Source organism: Cricetulus griseus, chromosome 2 (assembly GCF_003668045.3).
Source record: "Cricetulus griseus strain 17A/GY chromosome 2, alternate assembly CriGri-PICRH-1.0, whole genome shotgun sequence".
Taxonomy (NCBI): Eukaryota; Metazoa; Chordata; class Mammalia; order Rodentia; family Cricetidae; genus Cricetulus; species Cricetulus griseus.
The window spans coordinates 200,917,878-200,938,591 of NC_048595.1; the positions used below are offsets into that span (position 1 = coordinate 200,917,878).

The 20,714-nt window shown below is 38.6% G+C and overlaps 1 protein-coding gene across 13 annotated transcripts in view; it reads right to left on the reverse strand.

Moving 5' to 3' along the window:
* LOC100756474 (ankyrin repeat and KH domain-containing protein 1) overlaps window positions 1–20,714 on the reverse strand; it is a 115,046-nt gene that overhangs the window by 57,782 nt on the left and 36,550 nt on the right. For all 13 annotated transcript variants that reach the window (XR_003482295.2, XM_027400792.2, XM_027400786.2 and 10 more), the window contains exons 8-10: window positions 18,971–19,208; window positions 18,529–18,720; window positions 10,788–10,897 (exon numbers count right to left, since the gene is read on the reverse strand). Coding sequence is in view for 12 of the 13 variants with exons in the window: in XM_027400792.2 (XP_027256593.1) it covers window positions 10,788–10,897; window positions 18,529–18,720; window positions 18,971–19,208 (540 nt within the window). In the remaining variant the exon portion in view is untranslated. The remainder of the gene's footprint in view (window positions 1–10,787; window positions 10,898–18,528; window positions 18,721–18,970; window positions 19,209–20,714) is intronic.

Consider the following 20,714-nt stretch of genomic DNA (forward strand, 5'->3'; position numbering starts at 1 on the left):
TACAAGTACACCCTGCTATATCTGATAAAGAAGTGACTATAAAGTCCAGATTGTATATATTGTTCCTCAACTACTGATAAAAATTAAGTTTACTTTGACTTTTAATTGTTACACATGTAGATTAGGTAATAATTTTTACTAGCTCTAAGTTATGAGGGAATGAGTAACTAGATAATGCTAAAATAATCCCGTTTTAGAGTGGATTTTGAATTAACAAGTAACAAATTAATTAGCATTTTTGTCAATTTAGATTTTAAAAAATATATGCACAGGTGATGGTGGTACACATGCCTTTAATCCAAAACACTCGGGGGCAGCTTTGGCAAATACCCTAATCCTAATCCTCTGTGAATTTGAGTTAATCTAGTTGCAGGACAGTCGGGGCTACACAGAAAAATCCCATCTCAAAAAACCAAATGTGCGTGCGTGCGTGCGTGCGTAAAAGACATCAAATGGCCTAGAGGACTTGGTTTAGTTTTCATATCCAAATGTCTTCTTATTTTCCTATATTGCACATTTCATATACTATCTTTTAAATCTAACTTTAATTTCAAAGCTATGTTTCCATGGTTCATGTTTGTAATCCCAGCACTCAGGAGGTAGAGGCACACAAATCAGTTCAAAGTCATCTTCAGCTGCATAAACAAGTTGAGGCAAGCCTTGGCTACTTGAGATTCCATCTCAAAAAAATACAACAGAAGGCCAGTGAGATGATTCTGTAGGTAAAGCCTAACCTGATGACCTGAGTTCAATCCCTGAAATCACATGGTAGCAGCAGACAACTGACTCTTTCACAAACAAGAAATAAATGTAAAAAATTTAAAAAGCAACACAAAACAAACAATAATAACAGAAGAAAATCATCTCCCTGTACATCTGTTTTCCTTTATTGGCTTCATTTAAACTTAAATATATGGTTCATTAAATAAAAACTATATAAATATTTACCAAGTTTATTATATGCAACATACCAGAACAACTTTTAACATAAATTCATCAGCACTCCATATTATTATAAATACAGGTATCGAAATAATCTTGAGCTGGGTGGTGATAGCTAAGCCTTTAATCCCAGCACTTGAGGAAGAGGCAGGCAGTTCTCTGTGAGTTCAAGGTCAACCTGGTCTACAGAGCGAGTTTCTGGGCAAGTTCCAAAGTTACACAGAGAAACCCTATCTCAAAAAACCAAAACCAAAACAAATCAAAAAACAAAAACAAAAGAAAAACCCAACAAAACAAAAGCAAACATTTTTGAGCATATTATTTTTATTATCATTTGGTTTTTATCTTGAGATAGAGTTTCACAATATAGCCCCTTAGTTGGCCTTCAATTCACTCTGTAGAGCCCAAACTAGCCTTAAGTTCATAGCAATCCTCCTGCTTCAGCCCCCTAAATACTGGGATTACAGGCATATGCTCCCATGCCTAGAGTGAGTATACTTTTGATACCATTACACCTACATCCCTTAAAAATGTCAACACAGTTTGTAACAATATTCTTTGTATCCACTACTTTAAACAACTTAAACTACAGCTCTTTCATTAAGGATGATGGACAAAGCACATCACTGCCATTTTTCCTTCTTACTTGTCAGAAACACACATTTCCACTGCTACTTGACATTACTTGCCATACTTTTATATTATAAAACTGAATTTTATTTTGATTACTCCAAGTTCATTTTTAAATGACAGTGCCTTAACAAGAGAAAGAAAAATTGTGTTATATTTTCTCCTGTAATTTCTATATACTTTATATAGGTGAATATATATATACATATACAATATATACATATATGTACATTTTTTGAGACAGGGTCTCACTATGTAGCCTTGGCTTTACTGGAACTCACTATATAGATCAGGCTAGCTTCAAACTCACAGAGATCCACCTGCCAATGCCTCCCCAGTCCTGGAATTTCCACTGTGCCTGGCTATGAAAATGTTCTTATATTTGAGCTGAGTCATTTACCAGCTAGATTTCTTCTACTTCATATGTATTTGTTTGTGATATTTAATCAAGGCATTGATATCAGTAGAAGGTTGTTCATTTAAACTTGAGATTCACTAAAATTAACTGTTCTTCTGGGAAATTTCTTTAAATACCACATACAAATAATACCAAGGAAATAAACCACTACCAATGCAAATCTCTTTATTGAGACATCATAATATTTTTAAATTGAAGAGGATTTTCTCTGTCAGTCAGCAAAGTCCTTTAATTTCTTAACTGGAATTCAGATATCCTAAGTTCTATTTACCTATAATATCTACTCTAATTGGTAGCAGATTATAAGCATCAAAGGCCACTATAATCTATTCCTTTGCTTGGAACTGTATCCTTTAAAATAGTCTTCATGTCCTCCTGCTTGTCACCTAGAGAAACGAAAAGACTTATGGGACTTATTCTAAAAATGAAAATCACATTTGATCATGAAGACCTTGTCATTGGTACTTCATTTGCTGGGCTTTATTATGTTAGCTATTTTTTCCAAGAAAAGCAATCCTAATTAATAAAGACTATAAACTTATGAGCACAGGGCTTTTGTTTGTTTTTGAGACAAGGCCTCTCTATATAGACCTAGCTGTCCTAGAACTCAAAAAGTAGACAAGTCTGGCCTTGAACAAAAAGGATCCACCTGTCTCTGCCTCCAGAGAACTAGGATTAAAAGCATGCACCACCATACCCGATGATGAGTGGCTTTGTTTTTTTTGAGAAAGGACTATCATTGTCTATCCACTGTTTTTTTTGAAACAGGACTATCCAGGCCTTGGTTGGCCTGAAACACAAAATGTAGAACAGGCTGGCCTCTAATAGATTTACCTGCCATACCAGGCTTGAATATAGTACTTTTTTAAAGGACATGGTAATGGTCTTCAATAAAATGTTAATATAAATCTCATAATGAAGTAATTTGTGCCTATGATTTTAGAGGCATACCTACAATCTTTAGATGCCTTGGTCTCTAAAGAAAACTAAAGCTACAACCAGGAGTTACATGTAAAAATATCTAACTGAGGATCATAAAGATGTCAAGAGATGTAGGAAAAATCAAACGCTATTTTAAGATAATTAGCTAAATAGCTTTTCCTTCACTTAAAAATGTGTTTAGTGCTTTTCAGTCACTGACTAGAGTGAATACAATCTCCACTAAATATAAGAAATGTAGTCTGAAAAGGATTCACTTAGTAACCCCAATCTCCTTAGTGATGTGTTTACTGTATAGGACACATGTTCCTATGATACAGACTTAATAAGAAAGTATTAAGATTAAGATATGATTCAAAGCTGACTATCAAGTACCAATACTGTTTGTCTCCTTATTCCCTCTTATATTAATCTCAACTAATAGCAAACCCAGTTTAAACAATAAGTACAGTGTCCAACATGGAACCTAACAGAAATGAATAAAAATTTTATCAGCTGTTCTTCAAGTAACTTAAACGAATACGTACATAAATGTTTGGGTATAGTTTCTACATGCCTATGATCCCAGCACTCTAGAAGGCAGGAGGATTGTCTTTAAAACAGCAACAAAAACCTACTCAAAACTCCATGCTGGTCACAAGCTCTAGAGAGGAAGCAAATCCTGCTGTTTTACTAAATGGACATGTTGTGGATGGTCAAGTTGTCCTCTAAATATTTATGTGGAGGGGCTGGAGAGATAACTCAGTGGTTACAAGGGGTACCTGCTCTTTCAGAGGACCAGAGATCTCTTTTTAGCACCTACATCAGTTTCTCCAGTTTCTCCAGTTTCAGGAGATCTTGACAGTCTCATGTGGCTTGTAGGGGCACCTATATATACACAGCATGCACATTTAAACACACACACACACACACACACACACACACACACACACACACACACACACACACACAACTACATTTATATCAATGGATCAGTGCTGTTCTGCCAGTTTTTGTCAGAGAAGCTTCATTTTACTGTGGTTGGTGTTACTGAAAAGTGCTGAGGATAAGTGACCATTGAATGCTTAGCCCTAAATGACACCAGTACCAACCCTTCACCCTTAACCACAAGGCTCAGGGAATATCACAGAAGAGGGGGTAGAAAGAATGTAAGAGTTGGAAGAGGAGGTAGAGCCTTATGGAATGCTGTCTTCCGGGGCATGACAAGACATCACACTCATGAACTCAGAGCAGCTGTGCTTACCTGCATAAGAACTACACATGATTGAGTTGTCAACATTCCCTCATGGAAGGGGGAGGGGCGGTTAACAGTTGCTTGGGGGTAGGGCCTCACAAGGCCCTATCCCTCTCTGAGGATCTAGAGGCAGTTAATGGTTGCCGGGGGAGGGAGAGACATTTTCTTCTGGTGTAGTTACTGGTAAGTTACCCATGGTTCTCATAAATAACCTCACCTAGCCTCCTATAATAATCCTAACTAAACTCACTGGGTCACAGAAAACAACAACAGCAGCAACAAAATCCATGGAAATTGAAGAGGGACTACTTGGGAAGAGGAAGAAAATTGATGAAAAGTGGGAGAGGGACTAGAGAGGGCAATGAAAGGGGGAGTAAGCTGGGCAGTGGTGGCGCACGCCTTTGATCCCATCACTCAAGTGGTAGAGGCAGGAGGATCTCTGTGAGTTCGAGACCAGCCTGGTCTGCAAGAGCTAGTTCCAGGACAGCCTCCAAAGCCACAGAGAAACCCTGTCTCGAAAAAACAAACAAACAAAAAAAAGAAAAAAAAGAAAGAAAGGGGGAATAAACATGATCAGAACACATTATATATGTGTGAAAATGTCAAAATTAAACTCATTATTGTGTACAATGTATGCTAATAAAATATCAGATAAGAAAGTTTTAGAAAGCCACATACTAAATATTGACCTGATTTTATTTTCTGTGTTCAGTATCAATGCAAATAAGCAAAGTATATTAGGTATAAATATAGAATAATATGGATATGAAAATAAAGCTTCTATTCATTTACTATCTGACAAGAAGTGATGAGCAGCTTTTGCCATGATGCTCTGCTCAAGTAAAAAAGACCAAGCAATTATGAATTGAACACTCTGAAACTGTGGCGAAATTAATTATTTGTAAATAACAATAGGTAGCCTAAGGAATTTACAATAGGTAACCTAAAGAATTATGTTCCAAAACGAATATTGACATCAAAAAAATTCTTTCCTACTTCTTTGACCTACTTAAGTAGTATGAAACTTCAAGAGAAAAAAAAAATGGATGGCTGATTTACCTTTTTCACTCTGTGTGGCTAGGAAAGAATTCATAAAAAAGACAAGTGTTCCACCACTGAGCTAGTGCCTAAGCCCATGATTGGAAATTATAATACTAGATTTTTTTATTGAAATGGATAATATTAATTGTGTATTTTAGGGATTAACAATTCTTATCTATTAAAATAGATAAAAATCTGTAAAACATGTCAATGAGCAGTCATCATAAGTAAATTAAAAAATAATGTACTTTATGATACATCTAGTACATATGAGGATTTAATTTTTTAATTATGTATATGGTAGGGAGGTCAGTGCATGAATGTAGGTGGTTGAGGAGGCCAGAAGAAGCCTCTGGATTCCTAAAGCTAAAGTTACAGGTGGCTGTGAGCCACTCATCAAGAGTTCTGGGAACCAAACTCAGGTCCTTTGCAAGACCATTCCTTTAGACCCATTTATACAAAGATTTTAAAAGAACAATTATATAACACTTAATGATTTATACCTTAAAAATTCATTTTTTTCCAAGTATTTCATCTTAGGACCACATAACCCATTCATGCCAGCAGACAAGTAACTAAATGGATTAACATGATCTTTACAAACCATAGAAACAGATTCCTTCAGCCACTTAATTAAAATTCATTTGCTCTAAACACTTCATTAAAAAAGAAAAGTGGTGATGGCTGAACAGTTAAAAGCGCTTGCTGCTGCTCTTGCAAAGAACCAGAGTTCAGTTCCCAGCACTCACATGGCAGCACACAACTATCTGAAACACAAGTTCTAAGGAATCCAACACCCTCTTCTAGCCTCTGTGGACACTGCACAAATGTGGTACATATACATACATACAGGCAAAACAGTCATACATATAAAATAATCTTAGCTGGATGGTAGTGGTGCACATCTTTAATCCCAGAACTCTGAAAGGCAGAGGCAGGAGGGTATCTGTGAGAAAAAAAAGAAAACAGAAAAAGAAAAAGAAAAAGAAAGGGGATTCAGACAGTGTCACATGTCTAAAATCTCAACATTTACAAAACTGAGGCAGGAGGATCGGAAATTTGAAGCCAACCTGGGGTACACAGTGAGACACCATAGAAAAAACAAAAAACAAAAAACAAAAGAAAGGAGAGAGAGAGAAGACTAAGAGAAGTTTAGAGACTTTAAGTGATTTGTTCAAATAAAAATTAAGTTTTGGGCTGCAGTGATGGCTTGGTGATTAAGAACACATCCTCTTGCAGAGGATGGGAGTTCAGTTCCTAGCACCCAATTGGCAGTTCACAATCGCCTCTAACTCCAGCTCCAAAAGAATCTAATGCTTCTGGCCTCCATGTACACTATGCACATAACCCACCTCTAAAACATACACACACACAACTTAAAATAATAAAAATAAGTCCTTAAGGAAAAAAAAAAAAAAGAACCCAAGTTGTGTGTCTTGTTTTGTAATATGGTCTTATGTTACTCAGGCTCTCCCTGAACTTGCATGTCCTTGAAGCTCTGATGTTCCTGTCTTGAGTTTGTACTGGCACCTAGTTTATGCTGTGCTGGGGATCAAACTTGAAGCCTCAGGTATACTAGGTAGTCATTCTACAAACTGGACTATATTCCACACACAAGAAGTCAAAGTAGGAGCATCAGAGTTTCAAAGCTATCCTTAGCTACTAAATGGCAAGTTCATGGAAAGCCTGGGTAACATGAGATTGTATCACCAGAAAGACAAAACAAAACAAGACCCCAAGTTTAACATCTCCCAGAATAATAAGAATATATATATATCTTAAAATCTTAATGATCATAGAAAAGAATGAGACAGATGTGTTTTTTGTTTTAAGAGACAGTCCCACAGAATCGTCCAGGTAAGGCAGTAATGTAGTATGCACCTCAGATGGCTTGGAACTCTCTCAAAAATCTGTCTCAGTCTCTAGAGTGCTAGGGTTATATGCATGAATCATTCTCTATTTGATGAAATGATTAAAATTTAAGTTACTTTTCCAGTGTTTAATGTATAGAATTATAAGATGCCCTCCACAGGAATTTCTTCCTTTTAGTAGACTACCTTAGAATGACAAGGCAGGCAAATGAAAAGCTATATGACATCACAAAATCTCATTAAATGAATATGAAATTAATTACTTAGTTCTATTATCTATGTTAGTTGCCTACTATGGAATAAACCCCTTAAGTACAGAAATTCCCTATTAATAATATAGTATATATCTGGAAATAAAAGACAGGCCAAGGAGCAAGGAACAAGAATGGAATTTTTTGTTTTTTTGTTTTTTTGAGACAGGGTTTCTCTGTAGCTTTGGAGACTGTCTTGGAAGTCACTCTGTAGATCAGGCTGGCCTCAAACTCACTTCAATCTGCCTGCCCAAGTGCTGGGATTATAGTCATGCGCCACCTCACCTGGATTATATATTGCTTTTTGTCCTACTCCACTTTAGTTCTGTTGGAAAATCCATTTAAAGGAAACTCTACAGCAACATATAGTTCCTTTATAAGTACTGTTTTAATGCTGAAATCAACATGCCATAATGAAGACAAAGAATTATCTTCACAAATAGTTTGAAAATATAAGACACCTAGTCAAAACATATCTATGTTAGCTGACACAATGTTGCCACCTAATATGAAGTAACTGTCATTTAAGTATTTTAGAAATTATGATTTAAAACAATCACCTCTTATTAGTAAAAATCATGCCTGAACTATAAAAAGGTTGGACATGGAAGCCTGGAAAAACTGACATCATAGTAGGTCAAAATTAAAGAAAAAAGGGGAAGGTATAGGGAGATCTGCATAGAGAAAGCAAGAAAGATGTCTTAGTACTTTATAACCCAAATCATACTTTTAAAACAAAAAAATTTTGCAAGTTCCCTACCTTTAACTTGAGAATTATACTAAAAAGGAGCTAGAGGACTATGGTAAAAGAAGCCAACTCATTGAGCAGAGCATATGGCACAAGCATTTTATCCCAGCACTTGGGAGGCCAAGGCAGGCAGATCTCTGAGTTTGAGGCCAACCTGGTCTACAGAGGACTGCCAGGGCTACACAGAGAAACTGTGTCTCAAAAAAAAAAAAAAAAAAAAAAAAAAAAAAAGGGAAAGAAGTTGTATATGCTTTGGTAAAGTATGTTATAAAGATGAGAGTGCGCTTTGGTGGCATATATAATTCTAGCTACTTGGGAGGCTGAGGCAAGAGGAGCTCAAGTTCAAGGTCTGCCAGGGCTACAGAGGAAATACATGGTTGACCTGAGCACCACATGTCTGCTGGGGCACTTACTTAATGAGACCTTATCTTAAATTTTAAAAAAGTAAGCCTAGGTACATAGTTCAGTGGTAGAGTGATTTTTAGCATTTAAATTAATCCTTAATATTGGTGCAGGAGGAGAGAGGTGAGAATAATAAAATATATTAAAATTTAGTTTTCTGTTTTTAGTTTTCTGTTCTAAAATTTTCTGCAGTAATTAAGGAAACAGCCTAGAATAATATGACACCAAGCATTTTGCATAGAGAGTGGATTAGAGAGGGTGATGGTTAAGAAGAGACTCTTGGACTTGTGAGATAGCTCAGACAGTAAAGATGTCTGCCACCAAGGCTGACAACCCAAAGGTCGACTTCTAGAACCAACATGATGGAATGAGAGAATGTCACCTGCAAATTATCTTCTGACTTCCATAGGTATGCTGCAGTACAATCACTCACACCCTGAGAAAGAGAGCTCTGAGTACATTCTCTCTTCTCTCTCTCTATCCCCACCCCCAATAAAAAGCTGGGTATGGTCCCAGTGCTATGGGAACAGAGACAGGAGGATGCTGGGGGTTGCTAGCTGCCAGTCTAGTTCCTGACTTAGTAAAAGACCCTAGCAAGAAATAAGATGGACAATGATGGAGTGAACACCTGACTTCCTCCCCTGGCCTCTGTACAGACATGCATGCATACAGCACATATATATACCACACACACACACAAAAATAGAGTATGGGGGACACAGAAATGCAACATACTGAGATCTACTGTCATAAATCTCCCAAAAATATTAAATGATACAGCAAACTCTCATGAGTAAGAATGGATGCTAATGTTGACAGATGCCTTAGCAGGTAAAGTCAGCTATGCAATCATGAGGACCAGGACAGAGTTCAGATCAACATATATGCCAGGTTTGTATGGTGTGGCCTGCTTATAATTCTAGCACATAGGAGACTGAGATGGGAAGCCAGCTAGCTAGACTAACCAAATTGGTGAATTTTAGGGTTGAGAGACTCCACCTCAAGATAATAGATGGAGAATGATGGAGGAAGATACCAACATCAATCAACCTCTGGCTTCCATCCACTCCTCACCACACACACACACAGTGGGCTAACAAGATGGCTCAACAGGTAAAAGTGCTTGTCATACAATTCTGATGACCTAGTTCAATCTCTAGATCTCATGACAGAACTGACTCCCAAAAGGTGTCCTCTGACCTCACATGTCTGCTGGGTCACTTACACAATTACATGCACAATAATAATCAATTAAAATTTAAAAATATATTTAAAAAAAAAAAAAGGAATGAAAGCTGGGGTAGTAGGCTAAGACAAGAGTCTGGGTCTACAAAGCATCAGGCCAGCCAGGAAAACACAGCAAAACCCTGTCTCAACAAACCAAAATGAATAATGGCTATCATTACAGTATTTAGTATTAGTAGAAATGATAATAGTGTAATCATATTATACACCTACTTTATCCAATTATTTTCCAACAATGTTTGTTATGAAAATAATTAAAAGGTATTGGTTTATCAAAATAAGTGAAACTACTAAAATTTTCTATATTTTTAGCTATGTATGTTTCCCACATGGCAAGTATTATGACTATTCATTGTATTATTTATAATTTTCCATAGTGTTTCTCTGTGTGACAGCCCTGGCTGTCCGGGAACTCACTCTGTAGACCAGGCTGGCCTCAACTCACAGAGATCCGCCTGCCTTTGCCTCCCAAGTGCTGGGATTAAAGGCGTGCGCCACCACCTCCTGGCTTATAATTTTCCAAAGCTTTAAGCATTATAATACATATGAACTTGCCCCTTAATTGGATATTATGAAAAGCCAAATACAAAAGGACAAGAAAAATAGCATATGGTATTGTTGTTAGGAGGATGGTTAACAGTATCAGCTTTTGTCTCCTTGTGTGATACTGGGAGCTGGATCTGGGGCCTTATCTAGGTTAAATGGGGTTAGGATGAGAAATGAATAACTAGGAAAAGAAACCGTATTTTCTATTAAACATTTTCAAATGCTTGGCTTATTCAATGGAATCTTTGTGTGTGTGTGTGGGGTGGAGGTCACATGCACACATGAGGTTTGAGGACAACTTTTGAGAGTTGGTTATCTTTTTTTCCTACCAGGTGAGTTCTGGGAATCAATCAAAGTTGTCAAGTCTTTACAGCAAGGCCTTTGCACAGCGTGCCAAACTACCAATTGTTATTTTATTTAAAATGTACAAACTATTGATCATTACCAATGTTTCCTAAAAGGTAGCTATGAATAAATATCAGCATTTATGCACAAATATTTGAAATTTAAAATATCTTACTAAATGTGCCCCTGCTTGAAGTAAAACATCTGCAACATCTGTATGTCCATTTTCACAAGCATAGGTTAAAGCTGTGTCTCCTGTTGCTGTGGTAGCATGCACATTAGCACCTAGAAAAAAAAATAAAAATAAAAATCACACATTTACCCTGGAGTTGTGGAATTATATAGGTCTAATTTTACAATATGGTGAAACTGAAGAATTCAAAATGAGAAAATACCACCAAAAATACAGTTGAGTATTCATATTTTCCCTTCATCAATTTCTTTTAACTAAACTTCATAAAAATGTGTTCTGCCTCACAACAAAGCAATTACTTTAAAGCAGAAAAATTTGCCTGTACATTGGACAGAACATAAGTAATAGATACAAAAACAAAAAATTTAAACAGTACATATTCATACTGATATCAATATTGGTTTGTATTCTAAAACAGCTCTATGGATATTATGGTACAAATTATTTGGTAAGAATGGAAATTTTTCTCGTTGTTAAGAGAAAACACATTAACTATAATAAAACTTTGTGGTTTTAAATTCGAAGGACAAACAATGAATGTATGACATATTTTTTAAATGTTTAAGAAAATATATATTTCCTAACCAGACCAACTAAAAAGTCCTAGAGCCCAAAGGACCCTAAAAATAAAAGCTGATAAAATAGCTCTGCAGGCTAACAGTGCACCCAAGTCTGACAACATGTGTTTGATATGTGGAGCCCACAAAAAAGGTAGAAGAGCGAAGAAAACTGACTTCAACTAAGTTGTCCTCTGACCTCCACATGCACACTGTGGTATACTTGTGGCCATGCACATATACACACATACACACAAATACAGGAATATGCACACAGATAGTAATTTTAAGAAACATCAAAGAGGCAGAGCAGTGGTGGTACACACCTTTAGTCCTAGCACTTGGGAGGCAGAAGCAGGCAATCTCTGTGAGTTTTGAGGCCAGCCTGGTCTACAAAGCAAGTTCCAGGACAGCCAGGACTATTACACAGAGAAACCCTGTCTCAGGGAAGAAACACACACACACACACACACACACACACACACACACACACACACACACACACACACACACACACACACACACAGCAAAATAAGTCAAGTGTAATCACAGAAATGCAATATACTGGGAAGCTGAAAGGATAAACTCACTGTTTATTCAACAATGACATAAAAATCACAAGGAAAAAGTAGGAGAAATTATAGAGAACCTGCAGATTAAAAATTTTTATGCATGGTAGTGCATACTGGAGGCAGAGACAGGCAGATTTCTGTGAATTTGAGGCCAGCAAGGGCTACTCAGTGATCTTGTGTTTTTGTTTTCTGATATTTTGAGACAGGGTCTCTCCATATAGTACCAGATGTCCAGAGGCTTGCTATGAAGACCAGGCTGGACTCCAACTCACAGAGATCCCCCTGCAACTGCCTTCCTGAATGCTGGGATTAAAGATATGTGTTACCACATACAGCTGACCCTGGTTTTTTAGAAGCAGTAAGAAGTATTTTGACTATTTTTTTACTTTTTATAAACATACTAAACCACTGTGTATTTTATGAAAATTGACTTTTAAAGTTTTACAAATTACACACTTAGGGGCTGCAGAGAGCTCAGAGGTAAAGAAAATCTGCTGCTCTTGCAGAGGACCTGGTTTCAGTTTCTAGTACGAACACAGCAGCTCACAATCACCCCAACTCCAGTTCTGGGGATCCTTCTGGCCTCTAGAGTCACTGCATATACATGGTGCACATGGCATATAAGTAAAACTTTAAAAAACTGTGTAATAAAAATTAAAAATAAAAAGTGTTGGCTGAGTGTTGGTGGCGCAGGTCTTTAATCCCAGTATTCAGGAGGCAGACACAGGTGGATCTTGGTAAGTTCAAGGCCAACTTGGTCTACAAAATGAGTTCCAGGAGAGTCAAGGCTACACAGAGAGACTGTCTAGAAAAACTAAAACAACAACAAAAAACCCTTAAAAAAAAAGTAAAAAGTGTTTATTTTAAATTAATAATTATTAAATTATTATAATTATTATATATAATTATTATAAATTAATAATTATTAAAAAAATAAATGAGGGACCTGGGCATTGGTGGCACATGCCTTTAATCCCAGCACTTGGGAGGCAGAGGCAGGCAGATCTCTGTGAGTTCGAGGCCAGCCTGCTCTCCAGAGTGAGTGCCAGGATAGGCTCCAAAGCTACACAGAGAAACCCTGTCTCGAAAAACCAAAACCAAAACCAAACAAACAAACAAATAAATAAATACTAAATAAATAAATAAATAAATAAATAAATAGGGGAAGTGGCTCCAACTTGGGAGATGAAAGAAGGAAGATGAAGAGTAACAGGAGTTCCAAGTCAAGACCAGCCTGACCTACACAAGAGGTTAGCTTTGAAATCAAAGATCCACCTACCTTGGCCCCTAGTGCTCAGATTAAAGGCATGCACCACTATGTCCAGCTAATTACAATTTTCTTTCGTTCTTTCCTTCCTTCCTTCCTTCCTTCCTTCCTTCCTTCCTTCCTTCCTTCCTTCCTTCCTTTCTTTCAGGAGGGGTTGGGTTTTTCAAGACAGTGTTTCTCTGTGTAACAGTCTAGGCTGTCCTGGAACTCACCGTAGATCAGGCTGGCCTCAAACTCCCTAGTGCTGGGATTAAAGGTGTGCGCCACCTCTGTCCAGCTTAGATTAGAGGCAATTAATAGGAATAATGCAAAAGCTGAGTAAAATATGTAGTATTCAGTAAATTATTTGTTTTTTGTCTCATGTATCTCAGATATGCTCTTATGTGGCCAAGGACGGTCTTGGACTCCTGATTCTACCTATATAAGTTCTATTGTTTTGTTTTGTTTGAGACAAAGTCTCACTCACTATGTGTAGTCTTGGCTGGTCTAGAACTCAATTTATAGACCAGGCTGGAGCCTCCTGCTTCTACCTCCCCAAAGTGGAAATTACAGCCATGTGCACCATATCAGACTTAATCTTTAAAAGAATGAATCAGACCTGGATAAAATGAAAAATTCAGTATTACTTCTAAAAGACAAAAGTTTATTTCTATCAGCTTTTTTTCTGACATATCCTACAGACAACATATATCCTAAAGTATGATACTTATTGCTTGATATTAATGAAACACAAATATCTGAAACAATTTTGTCAATAAAATTATATCCTACTTTTTTTGGTCTATATATGTTGCTGTGGTGTGCATTAGTGCATGAGTGTCTATGTGTGTGCCCATACATCTGTAGAACGTATTTGTGAATGTTTGTAAAGGTTGGCACTGGGTGTTTTCTTTCATCATTCTCTGTAGGGAGCCGTCCCTGCATTCTCCATTACAAGATGGCGCCTGCATCCGGCAGGCACCGAATGTAAACAAGATTATTGCGCAGGCGCTGGGTAATTTTCCATTCCTTGATCTCTGCCTATTCCGTGGCGTCATATGGCCGGATGAGCTGCAGCCAATCATGGGGTGACACGTCCGAGGCGGCGGTTGCCAGCCTTTATTAGGGGACGGGATTCTTGGCTTGGGGTCTCCGCTCTGGTAAGCTTATGCTCTCCTCTCAAGACGCATTAAAGCTTTCCTGCAGAAGGATCCGAGTGTCCCGTGTATGATTTCTTGCTGGCGAGAAATACAGAGCGCGCGGGACATATGGTGCCGAAACCCGGGAACATGTGAACATCTCCAGCACCGCAGAGACCCCTCTAACGAGGCGGATTCAGAACTGCAGGGTGGTAAATTCGGAGAGGTATGTTTTTTCTGGACTTTGGCTTGGGAATGTTGCTATTGTGGGAGGTTAATATAGAGGCTTCTATGCTTTTACTAGGAGCTATTTTGACTTTTCTCACTGTTGTAACAATCTTAAAGAAGTCCAGAATTACATATCAGAAACCGAATGTGATGAGAGATGGGGCGCGCCTAACAATAAAATATAAGAAAAAAGGACCTCCCGGGATGTCTAGTGACAAGGGAGTGAATAATTTGTTAAGAGAAACAGCAATAAATAAGAAAAAAGGACCTCCTGGGATGTCTACTGACAAGGGAGTGAATAATTTGTTAGATGATTCTGTAAATGAGATTAAAGCTTTAAATCTTGATAGCTCTGATGACTCTGAAAGCTCAGGAGATGAAGTCTTAAATACTGGGGAAACAGCTCAGCTAGGTGAAAAAGAAACAAAAAAGGGGGGAGAGAAAATAGGGGATAACCGGTCACACCCCGGTAAATTTAAGAGACCTGTTAATCCAGCGGGTGTACTTCCATCAGCACCCCCATTATATGAGTTACAACAAAAATTTGGTACCGACTCCTTTTTACCATTAGAGGAGCGGAGAAAATTGCAGATGGCTTTCCCAGTCTTTGACAGGGGAAAAGGCCGCGCATGTTATTTCCTGGTACGGCCATTTTGTAGCTGGTCACATGACTGACGGTAGCCATTTTGCTAAAGTTAAAAAAAGGATACTTAGACCGCCATCTTAACTAAAGGTGACCGCATGGAAATTAGAGGTACCATCTTAGAAACAAGTTTTTCAGTTAAGATTTAAAATGTTAAAGCTTCTATATATTAAAGAAAGACCTTAAGGGAATTTAAATTTCTTTTTAAAACCAGTTTTCAAATGTTTGATTTTATTAATGTTTTTACTTAAAGAGCTTCAATTTAGAATTATTTTTAAGCAAAGCCTGACAATGTAAAGTTCTTGTTTTGTAAAAGATGCTAATCTATTATGTTGGTGACACACGCCTTTAAGTTGAGGGCGTTGGCGGCATACGCCTTTAATCCCAACACTCGGGAGTAAGAGGCAGATGGATCTTTATAAGATCCTGGTCCGGCAGATCAAATTCCAGGACAGGCTCCAAAGTCACAGAAAAACCCTGCCTCAGAAAGAAGTTAAGCTACTGTTTAAGGAAGTTCAGCTGTATTACAGAAATAAGACTTTACCTAGCCACCTGTGTGCTTCTTAAAAACAGATAATGGGCCGGCTTATACCTCTCAAAAGTTCCAGCACTTCTGTAGACAGATCTGACTGGCTTACCTTATAACCCTCAAGGACAAGGCATTGTGGAACGTGCCCATCGCACACTTAAGTCTTATTTAATCAAACAAAAGGAGGGAATGGGAGCATCCTTACCCTCGGTGCCAAGAGTTGCAATATCCATGGTACTCTTTACCCTTAATTTTCTAAACACCGACGCTCAGGGCCATACAGCGGCCAAGCGTCATACCTCAGAACCTGAAAGGTCTAAGGAAATGGTAAAATGGAAAGATATCTTAACTGGTCTTTGGAGAGGCCCGGATCCTATTCTCATAAGATCCAGGGGAGCGATATGTGTTTTTCCACAGGATGAAGAGAATCCCCTGTGGATCCCGGAAAGACTCACCCGAAGAGCCCCTTTGGACCCTCAAAAGTCGGAACTCCACCCTCTCCCCGGGAGTTGAGAGCCGCTATTATCCAGATTAACTCCTGTCCTTGACGGAGGGACTGTCATCATGGATTGCTTCAGCTGTCTCCTATTTTAAGGAATGGGTGGAGGTGGGATTGTTTGGTGCAGCCGTTTGCTGCGGATTGATGTTGCTTCTCTGGCTGGTCTGTAGGCTCAGGGCTCAAACTAAGAGAGACAAGGTGGTTATCGCCCAAGCGCTTGTAGCTTTGGAACAAGGGGCTTCCACTGATATTTGGCTAACTATGCTTAAGCAATAGGCCGCTGGCCAGACAGCTCTTGCACACCCGGAGCCTAGGCTCATTGCACAGGGTAGAGTGCCTGGCTTGAGCAGCCCATGAGGGATGTCGAGCAAGGCATCGCACAGAGAGTTGCCCAATATGCAGGCTTCTCTGGGAGGCATGTTGTCCTGCATAAGGGTTGCCTGCCCTAGTCTCCCTTTCCCAGAAAAACGGCAGAGGACAGGTCGAGAGCGCTTCGGGTCAAGCTAACAGCCTGATGGCGACTCTTGTACACAGTCTTAATATTTGATTGGGAAGGTACAACCTCTGCCTCTATCCCTCAACATTTGGGTGACCTATTTGCTTGTAAAAATATAAAGCCTTATCATTAATTAATAAAAAAGGGGGAGATGTAGGGAGCCGTCCCTGCATTCTCCATTACAAGATGGCGCCTGCATCCGGCAGGCACCGAATGTAAACAAGATTATTGCGCAGGCGCTGGGTAATTTTCCATTCCTTGATCTCTGCCTATTCCGTGGCGTCATATGGCCGGATGAGCTGCAGCCAATCATGGGGTGACACGTCCGAGGCGGCGGTTGCCAGCCTTTATTAGGGGACGGGATTCTTGGCTCGGGGTCTCCGCTCTGGGAAGCTTATGCTCTTTCACTCTCAAGATGCATTAAAGCTTGTCTGCAGAAGGATCCGAGTGTCCCGTGTATGATTTCTTGCTGGCGAGAAATACAGAGCGCGCGGGACAATTCTCTATCTTATTTATTGAGGTAGAGTCTTTCTCTGAATCTGAAGCTTACCATAGTCCAGCTAGCCACCTTGCTCTGCAGATTCCCTGTCTTCACTTCCCCATCCCTGGGGTTACATGCTGGCCATCAGGCCCACCCAGCTTTTACATAGGGGTTGGGTAAGACCCTCATGCTTGCATGGCAAGTGCTCTGTCAGCAGAGCCATCAACTCCCCAACCCCTTTATTTTCTTTTTGAGGCAACTTAGAAATGTCAAAAAATGAACAGGTTTAAAGTATCATGCCATAGCCATGACTATGCCAACACAGACTAAGCAGGAAAAATTAACTTTTCTTCCCCCAAAAAAAGAATGGAGGGCTATAGAGATGGCTCAGAGGTTAAGAGCATCGACTGCTCTTCCAAGGGTCCTGAGTTCAATTCCCAGTAACCACATGTTGGCTCACAACCATCCGTTATGAGATCTGGTGCCCTCTTCTGGTGTGCAGATATACATGGAAGCAGAATGTTGTATACATAATAAATAAATAAAATCTTTAAAAAAAAAAAGAATGGAGAGTTTGTAAGATGCCTTATAATCACTAAACAAATACTAACAACAATAATAAGTCTATTAAACACAAGGTCTTGGAATATTCTCAGTCTGGCCTCACACTGCTAGGCTCAGGTGATCTTCCATCCTTAGCCTCCCTAGTACCCGAGACTATAGATACACGAGCTAAACAATTCCAGAGCTTAATGTATACTAAGCAGTCACTGAGCTACATACCTGTATATATTTATAGGATACAATGTTACATTAAGAACACACTAGAATAATCAAATCACATTAGTTATCTATCACCTGACATGTTATTTCTTGGTGATAAAAACATCCACAGTCTGTTCATATTAAAAATCTTGAATTAGGAGATGAGATGGCTTAGCAAGTGAAAGCACTTATGGCATAAGTCTAACTGAGAACCTGAGTTTAATTACTGAAATCATCAGTGGAAAGACACAATCAAGTTCTCAAGGCTGTGCTCTCACTTCCATGTAATGTGCTATGGCACATGCATGCTGCATTTACACCCTCATATTCTTTCTCTCTTAAGCATCGTTACCATTCTGTGAAGGAGGTAAGTCATTGAACCTTGGCACTCTTTGTCATCATTCCCTTTTTTACTATAGATTTTTATGCTCTTACATCATCCACAGACTCTGGTAGTCACTTCTGCACTCTGTATGTCTTAGTTCAATTGCTTTACATTTGACATATATAACTAAAGTACTGTTTGTATTTTTCTTTCTGTGATAAAGGCATTTTTAAAGCCACATACCAGCAGCCAGCAAATATTTAACCAACTCCAGGTGTCCCTCCTGGGAAGCCTCCATGAGAGGTGTGGAGCAGCCAAGTTCTATGTCAGCCCCTGCCTTAATCAGGAAATCTGCAACTTCAGAAAAGCCTCCACAGCAAGCCAAGGTAAGGGCAGTTTCTTGGGTTTCTTCTGTCTGGGCATTTATATTTGCACCTGAAAGCACAACAAAAGACAGAACTTGCTAAAGAGAATTATAATACATTATTCAAATAAGATGATAATCATCTACCATCTCTACTTAGGCTGTTCTTCTAGAGTATTGAGAATTTTATAAGATTGAAAGTTCAAGGCTTGCCTAGGCTACACAAAATTTATTTTCTCATCAGCGCATAAACAGTATCTACTTCAACTAATACACAAAACATGAAAAAAAATTAATTTTTATAATGTACAATGACTTTACCTTGTGCCAACAGCAGCGCCACCATCTCTTCATGCCCTTCCCGAGCAGCTTCCATCAAGGGTGTGTATCCTTCATCATTAACTTCTTCAAGATTTGCTCCTCTTTCAATAAGCAGTGCTGCCAATTCAACATGTCCGCCACAAGCAGCTAGAGTCAACGGAGACTCAAAGGAATCTGCAGGCATATTCACTTGAGCACCACTGTCCAAAAGCAAACGTGCCACTTCTACATGTCCATCCTACAGATGTTCAGACATAAAACAAAACAAACAACTTTTCATTTTCAGTTTTTGTTTTTAAGTGGAAGGCAAACAAGGATCTAAAGAAAGATTAGCTGATATAGGTTATATAACATACATTATTATCATTCCACCTGAACCTTACTTAACGCCCATTAATACTATTTTTTAAATGCTTAAGTGGCTGGGGAGATGACTCAGTGGTTAAGAGTTAAGAACAGTTAAGACTGTTCTTTCAGAGGATCTGCGTTCAATTCCTAGCACCCACATGGCAGCTCACAACTGTCTGTAACTCCAGGATCCAATACCCTCATAGAGACATACATGCAGACAAAATACCAATGCACATAAAATAAAAATAAATTAAAATTTTATTTAATTTTAAATTTTAAATTACGGCCCGGTGGTGGTAGCGCACGCCTTTAATCCCAGCACTCGGCAGGCAGAAGGCAGGCGGATCTCTGTGAGTTGGAGACCAGCCTGGTCTACAAGAGCTAGTTCCAGGACAGCCTCCAAAGCCACAGAGAAACCCTGTGTAAAAAAAAACCAAAAATAAATAAATAAAATTTAAATTGCCTTAATTTTCATAAAAATTTTTAAAAACAAATTGGACTTCATAACAAATAGTCACAATTACAAATAACTTTGAAGTTTTATATTCTTTGAGGTTCAAAACAACTACCAAATCCAGTCAACCATACCTCAACAATCAGGTCAAATATAAACATATTCTCAAAATTAGAGTTTCTATTTTTAAGTGTAGGAGCTGTACTAGAACTTCCTTAGAAGGGAAAGCTTGACAAAAACAAACAAAAAACACAAACCAAAAAAAAAAAAAAAAAAACCAAAACCAAACAAACAAACAAAAAATGCACCATAATTTGAATTGTGAAGCTGCTACCAATTGGGATTTTGTCACTTAGCTAAGTCCCTATGGATCAATATTGCTTTATCTTTGCTTCATCATAGCAAACTATTGCACCAAGGCAAAGAACATTTTAAAAACAAAAATTTTATTTGCATGTAAATTATTTATCAGGGTCTTTCATATGCTAAGCCCATATTTTAACCACTGAGCTCCACTCTAGTCCCCAATTTTTTGTTTTAAAGATTTATTTTTATTCATGTGTATATTTTTGTGCCAATGAGTTTATCAGCACCATGTGCCAGGAGGTGGATCCCCTAGAGTCAGAGTTACAGGCAGTTTGGAGCCACCATATGGGTGCTGGGATCTGAACTTAAGTCCTCTGCATGAGCAGTAAGCACTCTGTGGTTGATTAGATGAGACTGGCCCTCACAGATTCATATATTTAAATGTCTAGTTCTTAGTAGGTGGAATGTTTGAGTAGGATTAGGAGTTGTTGTGGCCTTATTGGAGGAGGTGTGTCACTGGTGGGCTCTGAGATTTCAAAGCCCACATGAGGTCGAGTGTGTATATATCTGTCTGTCTGTCTGTCTCTGCCTGCTGCCTATGGATCAGGATGAAGCTCTTAGCTACTGCCCTAG